Source organism: Taeniopygia guttata, chromosome 1, assembly GCF_048771995.1.
Source record: "Taeniopygia guttata chromosome 1, bTaeGut7.mat, whole genome shotgun sequence".
NCBI classification, from domain to species: Eukaryota; Metazoa; Chordata; class Aves; order Passeriformes; family Estrildidae; genus Taeniopygia; species Taeniopygia guttata.
The window spans coordinates 65134696-65156373 of NC_133024.1; the positions used below are offsets into that span (position 1 = coordinate 65134696).

Here is a 21678-nt window from a genome sequence, read left to right on the forward strand (position 1 = left end):
AGCTACCCCTGTATCAGACTGAAATCTGTTCACATCTGCATCACATCATCTGTTCAAGATGCACAGGAAAAATGAGCAGCATGTGTCAGCACCAGTCACAACTTTTTAGTATCATGCAACTTCCTGTTCACCTTGCTTATTGCACACTGCCATATAATCAGCACTACAAAACCCAAAATCACAAATGCTAGGAAATTCAAACTGAAACAGAGAAAGGTTCCTAAAACCTATGAAACAATGCAACTCACATAGTAGTGTTTGATCAAAGATGGCCAAACAAGAGTCAGTTCAAAATATACACTGAAGAAAAAATTCCCAAGACTACTAAAATACCAGAAAAACAGAGAATTGAGAAAGCAAGTCAGTAAAATAATGGAAGATTAGTCAAGGTATATTAAAGAAAACTAATTAAAGGCGTATGTGGAAACTTTGTACCAGGAAATAAGAAAAACAAAAGTAGACAAAGTAGAAGAATGCTGGTAGACAGACTGATCCACTTCCACTTTAATACCACATTTTCTGGAGCATATGGTATAGAATTTTATTTTAAACATCAGTCTAACAGCAACAAGCACATCTACCATGCAATAACAACATCCTTGACAGCACCCTAAGAAAACTAATAGAGCTGTTCAAAGGGGCCACCTCAACAACAGAAGCACAGAACTGGTGTCAAAATATCCCCAAAGAGAAATCCCTTAGAGCAATTAGAGTATTACACTTTTTTTAAGGAAAACCCTTTCTAGTTTGGTGCTTTGCAGTACACAAGGGTCAATGAACATGAGGGTTCATGTGCAGTACACAAGGGTCAGAGCATGCTGAGCCTGAGAATTCATATTAAACCCATGGACCAAAACCATCACAGAAGAATGCATGTGATACAATGAGGCATTCTCTCCTACTTCCAGAAATGTAAAAATAACACAATATTCTATAAAATCATTCTAAAAAGCTTTAAGCTCATATATTCTTAAGATCTTCTGACCTTCACAGTACTTTCTAAGGATAACTGAGTCCTTTATAAGCATTGGCATATAAAAGGCTGAATCCTCTCTCCATTATGCTGCTCACAATAATAATAATAATAATAAAAATAATGTTGTTCAAAATAATAATAAAAATAACACAAGCAATACTAGATATTGTACAAAGTGATACGCCACTAAATAAGTCGACCAGTTTAACAGAACTTTGAACACAGCAGGTTCTGAGGAAATACTAAGAAAAGCATCAAGAGAAACAACTAATCTCATAAACAATGGAGGAATGCCCAAGAACAAAATACTGTCTGAGCAGACAGTCCACTATTAAAATTTGGCAGAGCTTAAAATTCAACATTATATTGGACCAGAAAGATTTTCAACACTGCAAAAAATACACTTCCTCACCTCATAGATAAAATAAATCACTATGTCCATCAGTATCAGAAAGTACTACATGACTTAAGTCCAAAATGCAGCACTAGAGATCACAGTGTCTGGCCACTAAAGCAAACATGTAAAGGTAAAAACTCTTCAAGAGAAACCCTAAAAGCCCAACTTCACAAGAAATAACAGTGACGACCTCCATGACAAGGGCACACCAGAATAAAGTTCTGTCTCGGACATTTACTGCTGCTTCCATGCAGATGCAGTAAGTGTAAATAGATTTATTTGAGCTTTATACAAAAGACAGCAATAATCTCTGATAAGAAAATTTAAAAAGCATCTCCATCTTTAACTTCTGATTCTCTCTGATAATAAAACATCTCAACTATGTACAATTCTTATATTAAAAAGCTATTACCAAATGGCTTATAACAACCAAATAGGGCATAGTATAAGTTACATTTCTCTCAGAGACTTAACATATCAACTGATATATCAATACAAGATCACTGTTCACTCATTATCACACCTGCATCAAAAGTCATGCAGGAGTAGTACAGGTAAAGCCTGAAGAAAAACAAAACAACAAAATTACCAAACCAAATAGTTATCTCTACCCTCAGCTACCCACTGAAGAATGTTTGTAAAACAGAAAAATTAACTTTATTTCAAGTTGCTACTAAAATCCTTAATACACAATGAAACAATATTTAGTAGTTTAGGCATATGCCATCAGCCTTACTTTATATCTGCCATATTCACTGCTTGTTTCACATGTGAGTAAATTAAGTTTAAAATATAAAAACCTAATTTTAAAACATTTACTGCCCTGAGAAGAAAAAAATTACAGACACAATACAGCCTTTCTCTGGGAATACTGACTGTTGTATATTAGAGTCCATCTGTTAAGTAATGACTGATCCAGGATGCAATGCTGCTGCAGCAGACTCACAAGCAGTTTCACATTCATATACATCTCCCAGTGCTGAGAAAACTGTTAAACACTCTTGTGTTTATTTCAAAATATAAACATTGTTTTCAGCAACAGGAACTGATTAGTAGGTCTATCTTATATGCAAGCAATGGATGTCCTCCACATAGATACCAAAACATACTCTTAACCTCTCCATCAAAGATGAGGCAATGTTAATCCACTTGCTGGTGCACTAACAGCCAGAATTAAAATGAGCTTAAATATCAGTAAGAATGAAAGAAGAAAGAAAACTAGGAAAGGATTAAACATCATTGTATCTGTCATGATCTATACAGAGCCAGTTAATAAAATAACTGCATGTCGTTAACTTATTTTGAGTGCTACATTTAAATAAATGGGTAATAAACCAATGAAGTTGTGATGACTTGTACCATACTTGCACCATACATATAAAGAACAAAAATAAAATTTACAAGTCACATCTCAAGCTGTCAAACAGCTTGTAGAGAAGAATGGGAAATATACCAGATTACTGTTTTGACATATTCACAAAACTATCAGTTTTAACCCTGTGTGTTCAGCTATGCCATAAATATTAAAATGATCTGACCAAATTACGTCCTTCCCTGCATGCTGCAGCTTTTCCATTCAGTCTGTGCTAGGTCAAATGCAAATAACTGTCAGACAGAAGAATACACCTTTTTTAAAGTGTTTGAAGCAAAATATATTCTTTACATGACTTTGTATAAAATGGTTGGAGATTAGAAGTATCAAACTCATTTGAAACAAAGGCAGTTTCAATTAATTATCATTCAGTTTTGAGTAGTCATGTTTCTGTCCTATTTTATGTGCAAAATTTGATGGTATTTCATTGACTGAACTGCTTCAAAGGCTTTGCTGCAGCAAATCTTGCATTCAGGAACAGCACCAAATTGCACATAATTGAAAGTGATTCATTTTTAGATGCACTCGCTTGGCTTCTGTAGGTTCCTCAGGCTTTGGTGTAGGTAGCGCAAAAACATTAAGTCATACAGTCCTGCAGTAACTCTTTCACTCCATGAAGTGAGCAGCTGACTAAGGAGCTACATTTTAGCATTTTCTCCTTGTTTCAGCTATTTACCTCTGTACAATAGTATTTTGCAATGCACAGACCTTGGACCAAAGTAGCAACAACACTTACTTTTGCAGACAAGAATGTGTCTTGGAAAGCAGGGTAGGTTATTAAGACTTGTGCAACCCAATACAATACTGCAATACAACTAACTCTTTATTACAGATATTAAAGGGTATTAAATCCTTGCAAAAATCTCCCTTCTCCCCCTTCCTCCACATAAAACGCTCAACTAGCTCTGATCTAACAGGGTTAAACCCTTCACATGTTTCAGCCACCAAAAAAAGATACCAGCTCAGGCTGGGCTTTTTTAATGCTTTTCAATTAAACAAAGATACTACATTCATGCCACTCTTCTCAAGAGGAAGCTACTAGGTTAAAGGGCAGCGTCCATAACACGAAATTGCAAATTATTTAATCTCCTTATTTTTCTCACTGCAAATTGCACACACTACACTTCTGCAGGAGGCGGCCGGGACGAGGCACTGGGAAGGGGAAGCGTGGCCTGCCTGTTCTAGGTAGGGTCCTGCCTGGAGTTTAGGGAGCGCTGAAGGGGCTTCTGTCACACGCGCGACGGACGAGGAGATGAGCAGGTCGCGGGATTAACGAGGAGTTTGGGAAGAAAGGATGGCCGGAGAAGGGCCGTACGTGTAGGAGAGACAGGGGGCTGGGAGGATGCAGGTCCCTGTCGGGTGGCACAGGGGCGGAGGGGCGCAGGGGCAGCCCGGGAGGAGGTGGGCTGCGCGGGCCCGGGGCGTCACCGGGGCGGGGTGCCCGGCCGCTTACCAGGTTCAGCACCGTCTCCACGATGTCCCGGTTGCTGACCTCCCCAACCTGGATGAGTCCGATGAGGACGGCGAATTTCATCCGGATATTGCGGATCGGCACCGACGGGTTAATCATCCCCGCGGGGAGCACCACGGACCCGGAGCCCGACGCCCTCAGCTCCCCCATCACCGCGACGCTGCTGCTGCTGCTGCTGCCGCCGCCTCCGCCGCCGCCTCCACCGCCGGTCCCGACGGAGATAAGTCCCGCGGGCTGCGGGTCCGGCCCCGACACCGGCTTCTCGCTCGCCATTTACCCCCCGCCGTTACCGGCACCTGCCGCCGCCGCCTCCCCGCCCGGCCGAGCCGAGCCGCGCATCCACCGCAGTCGCACCCGGCGGGGCCCCAGGGAGCCGGCCCGAGGCGCCGGCACCGTCCCAGGAGCCGCTCCCCCGCTCCGCTATAATGAGGGATTATTATGGGCGCCGATGCCCCGTTAGCTGAGGACTGCCCGGCCGGGGCCGCCTCCCCGCCGCGGGGCCGGGGCGCGGGCGGCGCCGAGCGCGGTGCGGTGCGGCCCGGCGGGGGCGAGCGGCGCGCGGGGCGTGCGGCGGCGCGAGCGATGCCGCTGCCGCTGTTGTTGTGGAGCCGAACCCGCCGCCGCTCACGCCGCCATGTTGCCGCCCCCTGCTTGCGGTAGCCGCCAGGGCGCCTGCGCCGAGCCCGTCGGGGGAGTGGCCGGGCCGGGCCCCCCCAGCCGGCCGGGCACAGGTGAGCAGGTGCGCGGGGCCGCCGCCTCCCCACGGGCACCGCGGGCCGCCGCCCTCCCGCTCGGGGGATTCCGCAAGGCCATCCGAAGGGACAGGGTGGAGCCCCCCTGCGCCCGCCCGGCCGCGCCCCGCCGCCCCAGGGCGCCCCCTGCGGGAGGGGCGGGTGGCGCTGCCACACCGCCGGGGCTGCAGGTGACGGGAGGAGCCGCCCCCTCGCCGCCCCCCGGGCACTGCTCTTGCTTGGTGGTGCTGCTGTGTACAATCATGTCCAGCCAGCATCAGTTTTCCCAAGTCCCTTGTTTTCAGTGATGCTCATTGCAATGAGCATTTTTGTCAAGTCTCTCCAGTACTAGAGAAACAGAAGTACCTCCGATGCTTTGAGGATACTCATTTTAATCGTTGTTGTATGTGTTGAATAAAGTTGTATATATTTGCTCTATGTGTCTTGGAGTTAATCCATACCTGTTAAAAAAAGATGTTCTTGGCTTCATGGTGACTCTCATCACAAAGTTTGATTTTACAGCAAAGTTTTCCCCCTGGTCATAGAATGCCATTCACCCTGAGTCTTCTGTAGCTCCAAACTTGGGGTTTTGACTGGATTGCTGGTCCTCCTTATATCCAGCTCTAGGTAATAAATTACAAAAACACGATGAATCAGCAGAACTGGATCAGTACATCCTCCTAGATTACAGCAGCTGCTGCAAGCTCCACCAAAAGAAAGAGGATGCCTCAGCTCTGTACTAAGATGCATTTGTTCTATGTCCATGGAGATAAAATATGATACATGTACTTTTTTGCCAAAGTCCATAGGTGCTTTTCAGTGTGTATAGCCTGGGTACATAGACATGACTAAAACAGTGGTTAGCTATGAAATACAGAACCAACATTATTTCAGAAAGCTAGAAAAGATTGGAAGACACCCCAAAAGGTCATTAATGAGAGATAAGAAAGCATAACATTTTATTGGAAGAAATTCCTTTACAATTTGCACCAGCCACAAGCAGTCATGTATGATTCATAATAAAGGTGTACTTTCATTTTTTATATTCATGGAGGTGCCAAAGGTTCCATTCTCACCAGCAGCAGAACTAGCAAAGCTGAATACACACTCACTAAACAACTTTCAGGAATACATGACCTCTTTTGCAAAACTGAAACCTAAGCCTAGAACTCTGTAACAGTGACTTAAAATTCTAATATCTTCAGGAGCTAACCCACAACAGTCAGTTTTCGATTATTATCCCATCTACAACATCTATGTGGTGAGACATGTTGCTACAAATAGTATTGCTGGTTGAAACTTCATGTTTGCTGATGGGGTGACTGGTTTTCTTGTTCAAGTTCATCTCATGGTTACTGCATGTCCTTGCCAAATGGATAGGAAGCTGTTATAATTGCTTTCCTACTGGTAGGTATATTAAATTGGCTCTCTATTGACTGACTTTCACAAGTCCCAAAATAACTTCAAAGCTTTGAGTCCCATTGTTAAATTTACTTAAAATTTGTCAGTGACTTGTTCATCTTCGTGGTGGAATGGGTGAACTAATAGCACATAACCCCATAAATTTTTTTCACAAGAAAATCAGGATGACAAAATATAGTTTGATAAATTTTATTTTCCATTCCACACTTCATGCTACTCTTCATGGAAGACTCCATCATTTGCCCATGTACCCAACTGCTCCAGTAACTCCTGAATACAGCTGTTCTGTATACAACTGTCAGTGCATTCCTCCACACTGAATGTCTGATAAAATTGCAATTATGAATTTATTTAAAAGTTGAATTAGTCAAATCCTTTATTATATAATATCCTGTTCGAACAGCTGAAATCGCGTAATACACTATACATAGTATAAGGGGAAAAAACATTAAAAGAAGGTTAATTCCCAACAATATGTTTAATAACAGAGACTTCCTTTAGTTCTTAAAGTCATATTTGGTTTTACAAATAATTTTTTCAATTTTTCATGTTCTCTTTATTTTTATAAGCTGAAGTGTTGTTTAAAAGTAGCTGTCGTTTCTAATCAACAGTGTTTGTTTTTGATAAGCAAACTTTCATTGAGGTGAGCCATTCATCAACTCATGTGAACATTATTGTAGCATTGGCATTCTGAAAGAAAAACAAATTTGAAACATTAATCTCAGCCCTTTAGTAATTGCAGCTCTGGTGTTCATTTGCTTCCATTCTAGCACCTCATCAGACTGAAAATTAAAGTAAGAGTACGTACACAAGAAATGCTATAGAACAGGATTCCTATCTTTCCTTTAAAAATATTGTTTGTCTCATCTTCTTGATATTGACATTTTCATTCCAAAGACTGTGAATTTCTCAGTGATAATTTAATTCATGAGATGTTTAGTTGGATCTCAGTCCAGCAAGGTATTCTGCATTAGCAAATCATAGAATTTGCATAATTGGAGCCATTTTTAGGTCAGCATGCAAGATCAGTCATTGACACAGGCCTAGGCTAGGTGTAGCAGGGATAAAAGGATGAATTCCTTCATCCTTCACAAAAACAGGATGATGACAGGATCTGATCCTTTCTCTTTCTGTACCCTTTACAATACTTGCTCCCCACTGAAATGAGAGAAAGCAATCCCTTTGCTTCCAGAGTGTACTTTCCCTCAGCTGTAAGAGTTGAGAGGAAGGATTTTTTTTTTCTGTGATATTCCTCAGGTTTTCTCAGACTCCATTCTCCATAAATGCCAGAAGGTGGTCTCAAATATAATATTAAAAAACAAAGAAAAAGACCTTTATCCATGCTCTAATTTGCCACAAGCAGATGGGGAAGAAAATAAAACTGACAAATAAAGTTTAAAGTTTTAGCTCAATTTTTATTTCAGTTCTAAAATAAATTCTAGCAATACTACTTCATTTTTTGGGTAAAAAGATTATGTAATCATTCAACTGTGAAAGCTTGACAGAACATGCTTTAGAAGACAGACTCTTGGCTACAAAACATGGAACTATTTCAGTAAATAGGGGCTGCTCTGTACAGGCATATATTTACACTGACTCTTAGAAAGAAAGTGCTTTTTTAAATAATGAAATTATATAGATCAGAACTGAACCATCTTTGAAAGAAGAAGAGAATTTTCATTTGTCTGCCAGTGTGGCATCAAAATGATGCTTGCTTTACTGTGTCCATATGAGGCCTCCTGTTGTGTTTAATTAGATTATTCTTATGAGTAAGGATAATGTGATTTGTTCCTGTGCCAGGATCAGGAAGTGCTATTAGCCCCTTTCTCTTGAAAACCAGGATTTTTTGTAAGTTCCAAAGAAGAAGAACCCTGGCAGATGTAAACAGAATGGCCATCACAGCATCTAAATTTTCCCTGCTATGCATATGTGTTGCACCAAATAGGACCATGGAATGGTTTGAGTTTGAAGGGACATTAAAGATCATATACTTCCAAGGCCCTTCTGTGGAAGGGGATACCACCCACTACACCAGATTTCCCAGTACCCCTCACAGCCTGGTCTTGAACATTTCCGGGGATGGGGCATCCACAATTTCTCTTGGCAACCCATTTCAGTGTCTCACCAGCCTCACAGTGGATTTCCTTCCTAACATCTAACCTAAACTTAAACCTCTTTCAGGTTAAAGCCATCCCCCCTTGTTCTGTGATTAGATTCCCTCTTGAATTATCCCTCTCTGGCTTTCCTATAGACCCCCTTAAGGTTCTGAAAAGCACTATATGGTCTCCCTGGAGCTGTCCAGGTTGAATGACCCCAACTGTTTCAGCCTGTTGCTGCAGGAGAGGTGCTCCAGTCATTTGATCATCATCATGGCCCTCCTCTGGTCTTGCTCCAACAGGTCCATGTCCTTGTGTGTGGGGCACCAGAGGTGGATGCAGTACTGCAGATGTGATCTCACCCGAGCAAAGTGGGGGCGGAGAACGCTCTCCCTTGACCTGCTGGCCACACTGCTTTGGACACAGCCCAGGATATGTTTGGCTTTCTGGGCTGCAAGTGCACATTGCTGGCTCATGTGCAACCTCTCCTCCACTGACACCCCCAAGCCTTTCTCCTCAGGGCTGTCCTCAATCCATTCTCTGCTGAACCTTTTTGTGCTTGGGATTGTCCTGAGTCAGAAGCAGGACATTGCACTTGGCCTTGTTGAACTTCACACGGATGGCACAGACTGACCTGTCATGCTTGGCAAGGTCCCTCTGGATGGCTTCCCGTCCCTCCAGCATGTCAATTGCACCACAGCTCAGAGATGTTTCATTCACTGTTTTTAACTTCCACATGACAGCAAGCATTAAAGCAGAGGTAAAGAAAAACTGGTAAGAATTTTTTGCTACTCTAGCGGTAAATAATTTCTACATGCTTTTTATACAATTTCTTACTTTAGTCTTGAAAGAGAGTAATATTAAAAAAATACATTTCATGTATTTCTTGAGGCAGTTTTGTTATACCCTGTGCAATTTCAGAAACACCATAACAGACCTTCCAAGTGAGATTCTCTACATTTCCATCACAATGAAGCAGATGAAGATAGTATGACTTAAAGGAGTTATTTTGGTGTTATTGCAATAGAGTCTTCAAATAATTTGGTAGAAATTTTGAAAAATATAGTTATTATCTATAAGAAATTTATATTAATCTACATTAATCTCTCTGATTTTTACACTCAGAGTACTAAAAATAGAATAGAAATTATGTTTGTTGTCATTTATTAGGGTTTAATCACAGTAAAAGTTTCATACATCTAAATAGCAGAATTTGTATGTTTTATTACAGAAAACATACAGCACAATCTGTAGTAATACCTAGCTTAGCTTCTTGACTTTGAAAGAGTTTATTCTGGGATTGTTTCACAAATCATGCTTTAAAACCATGAGTTTGAGCTGCTTATTCCATTTGGACATTTTATTCTCATCTTTCTTATACTTTGCGAGAGCAACTATGACAGCCTTTTTAGTAGTGAAATTAATACAATAATTTTTAGTATTGATATTATAATTAGAATAATTATTATGAAGGTCAATTTTTAATATTGACCTCTTTGTTGGTTATCTAGAACTGATTTTTCATATCATTGATATTGATATCTCAGCTCCTTGATCTGTAGATGCTTCAGTCTATGTTGTTTGCTCTTGCATAATGGGAATGTAGTAACATGAAGGCCCATAAAGATCTACTTTCAAGACAACAGTTAGGATCTTAAGAAAAGCACTACAGGTCTTTTCTCCTCCCCTTATATTCTCTACTCTTTGTCAAGCACTCTTTTTTTCATGCAGCACATCACACTGCCAGCTAACTTTAAGATTATCCTATCCTTCAATGATTGTCACTGTGGCCAAATCCCAGGAAATCAGTCAATTATGCCACTGTTAGTCCAAGACACTTTTTTACAACTAGATTTCTATGAGCTTTTTTTAGCATAAAATATTTTTTTAAAAAAATTCCAAGCTCTAATTATGGTTGAAAACCTGTAAATTACTGTTTCTTCTGACAAGCTTCTTTTAGTGTGTATCTAAACAATAATGGATAACAGAAATTAACTTTTGGTGGAAACACTGTCATAATGCAATGAACTAATTGTTGCTATGAAGCATATATTTGTTGAATAAAAAGACCTAATTCATCAACAAATTGTGTTTATTTTATGTGCTCTGCATGCTTTCACTTTAGCTACTTGAAACCAAATAAATGCTTAGAGAGAAAGGATGTTGTTCACACACTTTGTCTATATGCTGGAGTATGAACAACAGGAGACAAAAAGGATCCCAAGCTCTTGTTTGCTATTAGAAACACATTTCCAACCACATGCCATTAAATTATACCTTTGAGAACTTAACATTTATAATACACCAAGGAGGAGAGATGAACAGAAGAACTAGCCTATCAATGAAAACTGATAGGCTAGTTTATCTCAACAAAGAATATGTGACTGATAGCCAAATTTCATTATTAGGGAGCACTGAAGAATTTATTGATATATCATTGATATTATCAGCAGGAACCTGATAATGTTCCTGAGTATTATTTGACATTATTTCACACTCTACTCAGCGCTTGTCAGGATGCAGCCAGAGTCCCACTCTAGGAACCACAATTCAAGAAAGGTATGGACACAGCGTCCAAACCAGAGCTGCAAAGGTGGTCACGGGCTGGAGAGCATACCCCATAAGGAAGGCTGAAGGAGTTGTATATTTTCTCTGTGGAGAAGAGGATGCTCCGGGGAGACCTCATTGTAGTATTTCCAGTACTTAAAGAGTATCTACTAAGAAGACAGAGACTCCATCACAAGGAGTCCTGTGGAGAAGACAAGTGGCAGTGAGTAAAAGCTTTACTGGGAAAGTTGACATAAGAAATATTTTTCTTTTCATTGAGAACACTCATTAGCTGGAACAACACCCTCAGGGATGTGGTAGAATCCCCATCACTAGAGGTTTTCAAGATGCAATCAGACAGGGTGCTAGATAATCTCATCTAGGCTCTCTTACCAACAAAAGGCAAGACTAGATCATCTGTGGATGTCCCATCCAACCTGAGCTATTCTATGATTTAATGATTCCATGATTATCTTCCCCATTTATCTATTTAGCTATTATATCTCTAGCTCTGGAAATAGTTTACTAAAAAAACCCCATGAACCACCTAGTAAACATGTTTGTTATATTCCTGCAAAGCAACTGATTTTCGAGAAGTTTTCTGTATGAAAATGCATGCAGGATTTATCCAAAGGAATTTGTTTAGTTTTTCATTTGCTTTCACTAAAATGAAAAGAAGATGTTATTCAGGATAGTGCTTTTGTTTTCTGACATTACTGCCAAAAAAAGAAACCAAAAATTACCACCACCGAAAAAAAAGCCATCTATCACCTAGAAAAGAGTAAGCTATTTTCCAAGCATTATTTATTTTACCTTACTTTTGCATTACTTTTTTTTGGGGTATTTAACTGATAATGCCTTCATGATTTCCATCTATGACTGTAAAAGAAGGGATGTGATACCTGGGAAAAAGATGCATTTCTGGATGTTTACAGTTTCACCAAGGGAGTAAGTCAAGTTATTACCCTGTCATCAGAATCCCAATAGGGCTTAAAGTCATGACTTTGCATTAATTTTTCAGCATCTTTACTGAGGTAGTGCTTAAAGCTGGGCTGGCTACTACAGCAGAGAACCTGCAGTACTGTGAAGTGGAGAAAGATTATTTTTCATGTCTTGCAGATTACAACTTTTAAAGAAAAAAATGCCAATGTTGTTTGCTTTTATTGCTGCAACATGACATTGTTGACTCTTACTCAGCTTGCGATCCTCTGTTGCCCCGAATCATGTTCAGCAAAAGTACAAACAAGCTGGATGAGACACATCCTGTATTTGTGCAATTTAGTATGTCTACTAAAAGTAATGTCCCACATTTGTGTCTGTTCAATAACATCCTGTTTTTCTCAGATCATTTCTACAGTTTATCAAGATCATTCTGGATTCTAATCTTGTCCTCCAATGTACACAGTTGCTTCCAGCATAGTATTGTTTGCACATTTAATAAGCACACACTGCATTCCATCATCCAGATCATTAATGACATTATTATATCGTATCAAATCTTGGTCAACCCTGCAGAAGCCCACATGGCACCATTTTCCATGTGGACAGTGAGACATCAATATCTATTCTTCATTATAGTGAACAGTATTTACAGGCTTATTATCATCATATAATAAAAATTACATACAGATCATGATTCCAAATCTTGTTTTCAAAATACATTCTAAGACATTCCTAGAATCTGAGCTGACAATCAGGTGCGTGACATAGATTTAGGCTGTCAGGGTCCTTGAAAGTCGACCTGTTCTAAATCTCCCGGCCCTGACCTCTCCAATTCACAACACTGTGAGTAACTTAGGTTGCTGAAAAACTTTTATCCAGTCAAGTTTTGTAGATCTTCAGAGTTGAAGTTTCTCTGGCAATCTTCTTCCAGTGTTAGGAGTTAGTGTTACTGTTGCATGTTACCCATGGTGGCATTTTTTTCTCCTTGTACTTATCAGTAATTTGCTCTCCTGCAATTTTTGTTCATTGCCTCTCCTATTTTCACTATGTATATCCAAGCAGCCTGGCTCCATCTAATCTGTCTTCACCTACTGCATAGTTGAAGACAGCAATTAGCTGGCACCCAGCCTTCTTTTATTACAAATGAATAAGCCCAGCACTCTCAAGCTCTATTTTTTTGTCATGTGCTCTCGTTTCCTAACTATCTTGATGGACTCTGATGGACTCTGCCAGTTTGTCAATGTGTTTGTTATACTGCAGATACCAAACTTGACACAACTCTCCAAATGTAGTCTTTCAAGTGCCAGGGAGAGAAGAATAAGCATTTCAACTAACCTGCTGGTTATGTTCTTACTAATGCAACCCTATTTGTATTTAAGCTTGCATTGCTGCAGAGCTGCACTGCTTATTCACACTCATCATCCTAAACCTAGGTTACTTTCTACAAATCTGCATTCTAAATAGTCAGCCTGTGCCATTACAATATTATATCCCAGATGAAGGATTTTGCATTTGCCTGTGCTGAATTTTATAAGATGCTGCCAGGTTCCTGAGCACATTCCCCCCTTCTAGTAATTTAGTTGGCTGAGCTGAGGAATCTAGCTGGCTCAGTCTGAGGTCAGCTCCCTCATTGTAAGAGTTATAGCAAAGCAAGACAGAAATGAGGGCATGCCCCTCCATTCCATTGGGAACTGCATTCTAGCAGAGGGTGTATTGCTGTGCCCTGTCTCTGCTACATTGCTGTTATGTAGCATCTACATCTATGGATGTACACCTTGCACCTTTTTAATCCTGACCCTGGCCCAGAATCTGTGGCTATCTAAACTTTGGGCCTATCTAACATGGCATTTGGCCTGCCTTGTGGGAGCAGACTTTTAAGCTACACCTGCTCACTCTGTCCAGACCTGACCCTGATCCAGATTTCATGACTCAGCCGTCTGGATCCTTGTTAGTGAGGTCTGCCTCTGCCTGCCTTGGTACCAGTTAGTTTCCCTTGCTGGGTAACAAGCTTCTGCTTTTTCCTGCTCTACCTGTCAGCAAGTGTCCCTGCCTCTTGAGGTGACTCCAGATGGAAGCCCAGACTTCCACCTTATCAACTTATCCTTTTGGTGACATCATTCACAAAACTGAAAGTGAACTCCATCCTGTCATTCTAGTCTTTAATAAAGACAGCAATAGCACCAGTGCAAAGGCCCTGAGAAAATCCTACTTCCTGGAGGTCTGGGTCACTGTATTCCTGGCTTGACCTGTTCCTCTTCACTACAGCCCTGCTTTGTGATCGCTACACAATGTCTGAAGCTGGAAACCACAGCCAGATCCAACTTGCCTAATTTAGGTGCTGGGGAACTGAGTTCTTGCTGTGCAGGTCCCTGCCCTACTGCCTGTGTTGTACTACTCTGCTCCTGGCTCCCCCTTTCTTGTGGAACAGTGGACTTTCACTGCTTCCTTACAAGCAGCCCAGGTATCCACCCATCCTTTAAGATTGCCACAACTGCCAGGTGGATTTTGAGGTGCTCACCACAGGCAGCTCTGCATGCACTTTGTAGTCCACCCATCTAGTACTTCTGTTTCCTCTCTACAAAGCTACTATGGGAGATTATGTCAAAAGCTTTTCTAAAACTAAGTTAAACAGCATTCAATGTTCTCCCCTTACTCCCAGAAGGCAATCAGATTAGTCAGACGTGTCTTACACGTCTTTTGAAAAACCACACTGACTGTTCCTAAACATGTTGATCTCCTTCATGTGCCAAAAATTATTTCCAGGAGAACTTGTTCTGCAATTTTCCTAGGGACTGGTGTGAGGCTGACTAGCCTATTGTTCCTACAATCTTCTTTCTCAACCTTCCTGAAGATTATTCTGATACTTGCAGTTTTCCAGTCATCAGTATTTTCCCTGATCATCAAGACCAAAGATTATATAGAACAGCCCTGCAGTGAGTGTAGCCAGCTCCCTCAGCAGTACTGAATGCATGTGGATGCCCTGCGTCTTTAAATAATCATCAATTCATTCTTCCCCTAGCATGAGTAGCACTTGACTGCCGCAAACTTTGCAACTGGGCCTGGGGTCCTGGAAGGGACCAGGGACTGGGAGTACACATTGCTAATAAAGTCTGAGACAAAGAAATCACTGAGTACTTAAGCATTTCCTATAACCTTTGTCACTTTTCCTTAAAGTTATTCAGCAATAATTCCACATATTACTTACTCTATCTTTTGTTTTACCTTTAAAAGATCTTGTCACCCTTCAGGTCCTGAGCTTTTGCTTTCTCAGTTTCTTCCCTGCGGCAGTGTCTCTGTAATTCTCTGGTATAACGTGCCCTCATTCTAGATACCCTGTCTTTACTTTCACCTTGTGTACACTTGCTACTCTGTATTTGAGATCAATCAAGAGTTCCCCATTAACTCCGACTGACATTCTACTGGATCTGCTTAAGTTCTAGAACACCATAAATGGAGCTGTTCTTGCATTTTAAGGAAGATGTCTTTGAAGATCAGTCAGCTTTCCTGTTCTCTTTTTGTTCTTCAGGGCAGCCTCTGATGAAATCCTGCCAAGCAAATCCCTGAACAGGCCAAAATCTGCTCTGAAATCAAAGGTCTTTATGTTGATTCTTTTCTTCATTGATTCTCTCAGGATCTTGGATTCCCATCACCCTATGGTCACTGCAGCCTAAGTTATCACTGATATTTATGTCCTCGATAGTTTTTCCTTACTTGCTTGTAGAAGTCTTATCAGATTACCTTTGCAGCTAATCTCATGCATCCCCTATGTTGAAAGATTGTCCTCTTGGATTCCAGAAGTCACCTGGACTGCTTTCATAGCATCATGCTACCCTTGCAGCAGATCTTAGAGTGATTAAATGCTGTCCTCCTCCCAGCTGCTGCCAAAAACCTGGCCCTGCAATCATGAGGCTTCTTTCTCAAGTCCTATTCTTGTTGACACAGTATATAATAGACATTTATTAAAGCTTCTCTATAATCCTGTTGCATGACCTGATGTTCTTGTTTACTGGTGGCAAGCATACTTCAGTTCCACGTGCACAGAAATAGAAAGAGCTTGCTTTCTTTCGGTGGAAGTCACATGTTTCCAGCCACCACTCACTCAAATGTAGCTTCTGGATGACCTTCTTCATGAAGAACTTGTAGACATCCTCCCATTCAGTCTCTCCAGCATTATGTAGTCTTGGCAGCTTCACCTGGTAGCTGAATAATTTGAGCAGAGGACACCTCATACATACAAGGACACAATCACTTCCAGTGGAGTCTTGGAGAGAAACAGCAGGCACTCTCTGCAGCCTGAGACCTGGATGATTAAGACCCTTTCCAGGAGCTTCATCTCTGTCAAGACTTCTGCACCAGGAGCAGTCAGTCTGGCTCCTGCTGGGGACCACATGTTGTGGAATGCCAGCATCATCATTGTGCTGACTCTTGCAGACCTGTGCTGTCTGAGAAAAGGACTTCATTTTTTAGAGAAAAAAACAAGTTTCTTTGTTTTTTTCTCTAAAGTGAACAGCTTCATTGACTGCAGAGTTCCTGTTTCCATGTAATTCAGGGTGTTCCTGGTCAGTGGCACTCCCTAGGAGGTGGTTAAACAAGAAGCTCAGCACAACCTTGTTTCCCTATCACACACACTAGATTACCTGCCTAGCAGGCAACTTCTCTAATATTGTTTTTTGGCTGCTGGCCATGATATCTTCACTGTATGAATGGTAAGTCATTCTTTGGAAGTACTCCTACATACAGGTGAAGGGAAAAACCCATAACTTCAGGGCATTTTTCACTTGGCCGTATAACAGGTGTTTTATAGAAAGAAATTCTGAAAACTTCTTCAGCAGATACGTCCCCATCTGAAGTTTTTGAATGGGTTTGGTTGGTATTATCAATCTGTAGTCAATCTTCCTAGGATAACAATAAAAAAGACAGAGAGAGAGAGAGAAAGGGGGTGGGAGATTGTTAATGAATATTGAGCTTCACTGAAGCTATTTGCAGATTTTTGTAGGGTGACAAATTTGTCTTCACTTTCACATTTATGTATATTTTTTGTGATAAAAGTACATTTTTTTCCAGAAATCTTTCTATAAATACACAATTTTTTTGTATGGGAAAGGCCATGAATAAACTTTATTTACCAGGATACCTAGTGAATCAGGGAAAGTCCCCAGGAAAACCATTCCTTACAAAATGTGTGTCATAAGATCTGTAAAAGTTATTGCAAGATTTTCTAATGTATCATTTTAAAATTAGTAGGTGATCCAGCAATTACATTGTCATAACATGTAGGCACAAGGGAGCAGCTATAATTGCATAGGAAAACTTTGGCATTTCTGGCCTCTAAGTTTGTCTATTTTACAGCTTTTTTTTTTTTTTTTTTTTTTTTTCACTGAGTAAATAGAAGTTATTTTTAAAGAATGCATTAATATAACATATTTTACTTTGAGGTTATTCAACTTCCATTTATTTTCTTTTTGTTCCTTACATTGAAATAACTTGAATCTCATCCTGTTTATAGTATAATGATGTAGTATAGCATCAGACTATTTTCTCTACAGGTTATACAGACTTGGTGGGTAATAACTAAATTACAATGTTTGAACAGTGGTTATGTTATATTTGATCAGAGCTGTCAGTCTCACTGTGTACACATTGCATCCCAAAGGTTTGCATGTTTAAAAAAAAAAGGCTCATCAAGACTCACAGCTTTGACTTTTTTCCTTGGATACCCATTGTATTTTTATTAACCTCTGCACAGTTCAATTACTCACAGTTTCCAACTTCAGGCAGACACATCAATGCTATATTCAATTTCTTTATAGTTAGCTTGCTAAGTGTTTGGGTTTGATGTAGATGTGAGAGAAGCTGGACAATCTTAACTTTAATTTCAGTGTTGGGGTTAGATAAAGTTTACATAGATAATTTCTTCTTTCATAGAGTTTTTCTCCACTATTTAACAGAAGGACCCAAAAGATCTTCCTACAGTACCATATTTTTGCTTTCATTACATAAATTTTTTAATCTTTAAAGATTCTTCATATTTTCCAATTCATGACAACTTTCTTTGCATCCTCTGCTATCTGTGAGAGCTGTTATCACAATAAGTGGGCTGGGCTGGCTAACCTGTACCTTTATATTTTATGCAGAGGCAAGCAAAATTATAAGTAAGATATTTCCTCATACCTTCTTTTTTCCCCAAAATGTTGACTTTTTTTTTTTAAGATGCTTTAAACAGTTAGATACTCTCTATTCCCTACTTACTACAGAGCATTGTGCTTGCTTATATTCTGGGTAGGTTAATTTGAAGTTATTCTTAACCTCTTGAAGTTAAGTTCAGCCTAAGGCTTTCTTTTCAGACATAGTTTGTTCAGTTTGTGAATGGTTTGTGTTATTGATTGGATTTTCATTCTTTTATTTGAAGATAAAGAGAGAGGCATTACCTTATGAATTTCTGGCTAAATGTTTCTTTTTAAAAACTGATAAAATCCTATTTTGACTTGCTGGTGACCCAAGACACTCTGATTTCTGTTTGCTCTGTCTTCTGCTCTCAAACAGGTGCCTTCCCACAATATAATTTTGTTTCAGCATCCATTTGAATTTTCAGTACAAATGCTGTGTGGAGGGAGAGATAATTCTATCTAGTTTTCTTTCTTTCTTTACCCCATGTTTTCATAGAAAAACAGACATAGGTCTGGTTGACTGGCTAGACTTTGTGTTATTTTCTGCCTGCTATTAAGCTGAGTGATTACAGTGGTGTGGTTCAGCTTATCTTTGGGCTCTGTCTCTTTGTAGAGAAAAGATGTCTCCTAAAAAAGTCTGCCTTGAAAGACATAAATGAGGTACTCTTTTTTTCTCTGGTTTTCTTTGAGGCAACTACCCCTGAATATATTTTCCTCCAGCATGCCAAATGTTCTCATATCCTGGGTGAAGAACAGCCTAGACCTGACTGATGAAACAGTGAATAAAAGAGTGTGATTGAGTAAGAACTTAAATCAGGACTGCACAGTAAATATCTCCATGAAGTTTACCCTGAAGTTCTCCTCAGGAGATTTGCGGATCTGCCTTCCTTGGGAGCTTTCTTACCTTTCACCTGGAAAGTCAATTTCTTTTGGTTTATGACTTTCCATAAATTTTGCACTTCTTTTCCTCTTAAAGCTCCAACTGTCTCACTATATTGTCATTCCAGCATGGTGGCTGGGACAGTATCCTTGCAGCTGGCAACCAAGGGTTCAAAACCACTCAGATTAAGAGATTACATGTACTGCTAAGTAGATTTTGTTGAGTAGTGCCAACACAACCGTCTGCATAGGATATAAAAACCAGTTTCTACTGTATCCTCTTTGGTGTCTGATGTAAAATGATCTCAATCTTACCTGTTAGTGATGGATGCAGTCAGCAGTGTTCCAGCTCATATATTCAACTCAATTAGGTGTTTAGATGGTGGTATCTTGTGTATTGTAGAGTTCTATAATCTTCCATATAAAGTTTAGACGTTCAGCAGCTGAAGCTAAAATGTTGACCTCAGAATCAGAGAATGGTCCCTGCTTCACTTATTAAAATAGATACAATTTGTTGTATCTATTTTATTTTTAAATAAAATAAATACAACTGCTGTGTAGTATCCTGTAAGGAGTACAAATAACTTCTGTTCCTTAAGAAGAAAGAAACATAGCTGAAAATATTATTCAGTCTCGGAATATAGGAACTTAGGTTCTCCACTGAACTTAGTTACGCTCAAATTAATATATCTCCTTTTACTTTTTTTTTCCTAGACCTCCTTCTCAAGCCAATGCACAGATTTGAATTCTGGATATGTTTATATATGTTTACACCAATTTTTTATTCCTGGAGAGGTCTGGAATAGGCCAACAATTACATTTCCACAGAAATGTTTTTAACATCTTCAGAAAAGTGGGTACATTCAAAGAGTCTGACTGGGTTTCAAACGGCAAATGGACATAACTCATTTTAATAATGAAGAATATCTAGAATGTGTGCCAGTTTCTGTGGACTGAACATGCAAATGTCTGCTGTTGAGTTCAATCTATAGTGTGATACTGCATTGTGCTATTGTGTAATATTTTACTTAAAAACAAAAGCTTTGATATTTCTTCCTGTTGATATTGCAGCAGACTTCCTATTTATCTCCACAAATAAGGCACTTCCTGTGTAACTCACCAAGTTTCTACCACGTAAAAAAAGAATGCTGTTCATATTATTGCTGCTACGTTTCTCAAGCATGTGTTGTCTTGACAAATTTGGATTCCTGACACTGAGGTGTCTTTATTACCAAGCAAAATGGGAAGCTCATAAAGTTGTCAAGCCTTTTACTAGTTTATTAGGAAGGGATTACATTTCTCATACCTGGAATGCAGAGGCACAAGAAAATGGAATCTTTGTAAATCCTGCACCCCACAGAGCTGGTTACTGCAAGGTGAGCAATTACTTGCCTTTCCAAGCATTACTAGGCATATCTAAATAGATAGTATTCTCTACATAGCTATCAGAAACAAAATAAAGGAGAGATTTTCAGGTACTTTTAATGTTTGAGACAATAATTTGTGATAGTGCTTTATGTGATTTACTTGTCTAGGCAAAACACAACTAAGGAAAGAACTTAAAGAAACACATAAAAATCCATCATATGTAATAATTTTCATCAGAATATAAAGAAGTCTTCACTGCCATCAAAGTACTAGAAAATATTCCTGGAATAAAAATAACTGTATTCATTTTCAACTTCAGTCTGGCTTGTACATATTTATTCCTGTGAATAATTTCTTCAGATTTATGACTCTAGTTTATCACATCATCCAAATGTAATGTGATTTGCACAAATATGTCTCATTTGTGGCTTTTATACACATTCCAACAAAGAAATTTCACGTATTTTTCTGATGTTTATTTTATTTATAAAAAGAGCAATATTTAAAATATTATTCTGAACCACGCAAACTCTGTATGCGGCTACATTATATTTTACTATTCACTCTTTTTTTCTTCTTGTTTTCCATGTTCATAGCACCTGATTATAGTTTTTGTTCTTTGACCAGATTTTAGGATAGCCAGGAAAAGTTTATTTTTTTAAATTTATTTGAATAAATTAGATGTAACAGAAACACAATTTAAAATACAGATTCTTAGTACTTCAAAATAACTAATACAAGTTTTTAAACACTTATATTTAGTCAAAATGAAAAACAAATTATGCATTCATACAATGAGAAACGTTGTCCTGTGGGAAAAGAAGATTCCTTATTATATTTCTGATGCCTGCTGCGGGAATGCCACCTTTAATGCATGCAGAAGAAAACAGAAGAGGAAAGGCTTCCTTATGTGACTGAGAATTTCTGCCATATTATCACTGTTCTTTTCTTATATTAAAAAGGAAGGTATAGAGGAAAATTGAAATATATGAACCTATGATTTTTAGATTTCATGTTGGAAATTATGCAATAAAACATCCATACAGCCTCATCCTAATGGGAAATGAGTGGTTGTGCTGTGCAACTTGTCACCTAAATATTTTTATTTATCGCTAGTAGTGATACTGCAACTCCGTGCAATATAGAAGACTACACATGTGATAGGTGACAAAAACCTTGGAAGGTTTTCTTCTTTTGTAGCCCATTTTTAAAAAGCAAATACAGTCTGATAAAAATTTCAAAAGAGCATCCTTCTGCTCTTATCCCTCCTCAACCTTTACCTCTCTTCCATTAAAAGCTAGATTCTTAAT

General features: G+C 39.5%; 1 protein-coding gene across 15 annotated transcripts in view; it reads right to left on the bottom strand.

Moving 5' to 3' along the window:
- NBEA (neurobeachin) overlaps positions 1-4787 on the bottom strand; it is a 457966-nt gene extending 453179 nt beyond the window's left edge. For all 15 annotated transcript variants that reach the window (XM_041719826.2, XM_041719812.2, XM_041719807.2 and 12 more), the window contains exon 1: positions 4199-4787. In XM_041719826.2, coding sequence (XP_041575760.2) covers positions 4199-4489 — 291 coding nt within the window. In that variant the 5' untranslated portion in view covers positions 4490-4787. The remainder of the gene's footprint in view (positions 1-4198) is intronic.
- Positions 4788-21678: the final 16891 nt, after the last annotated feature.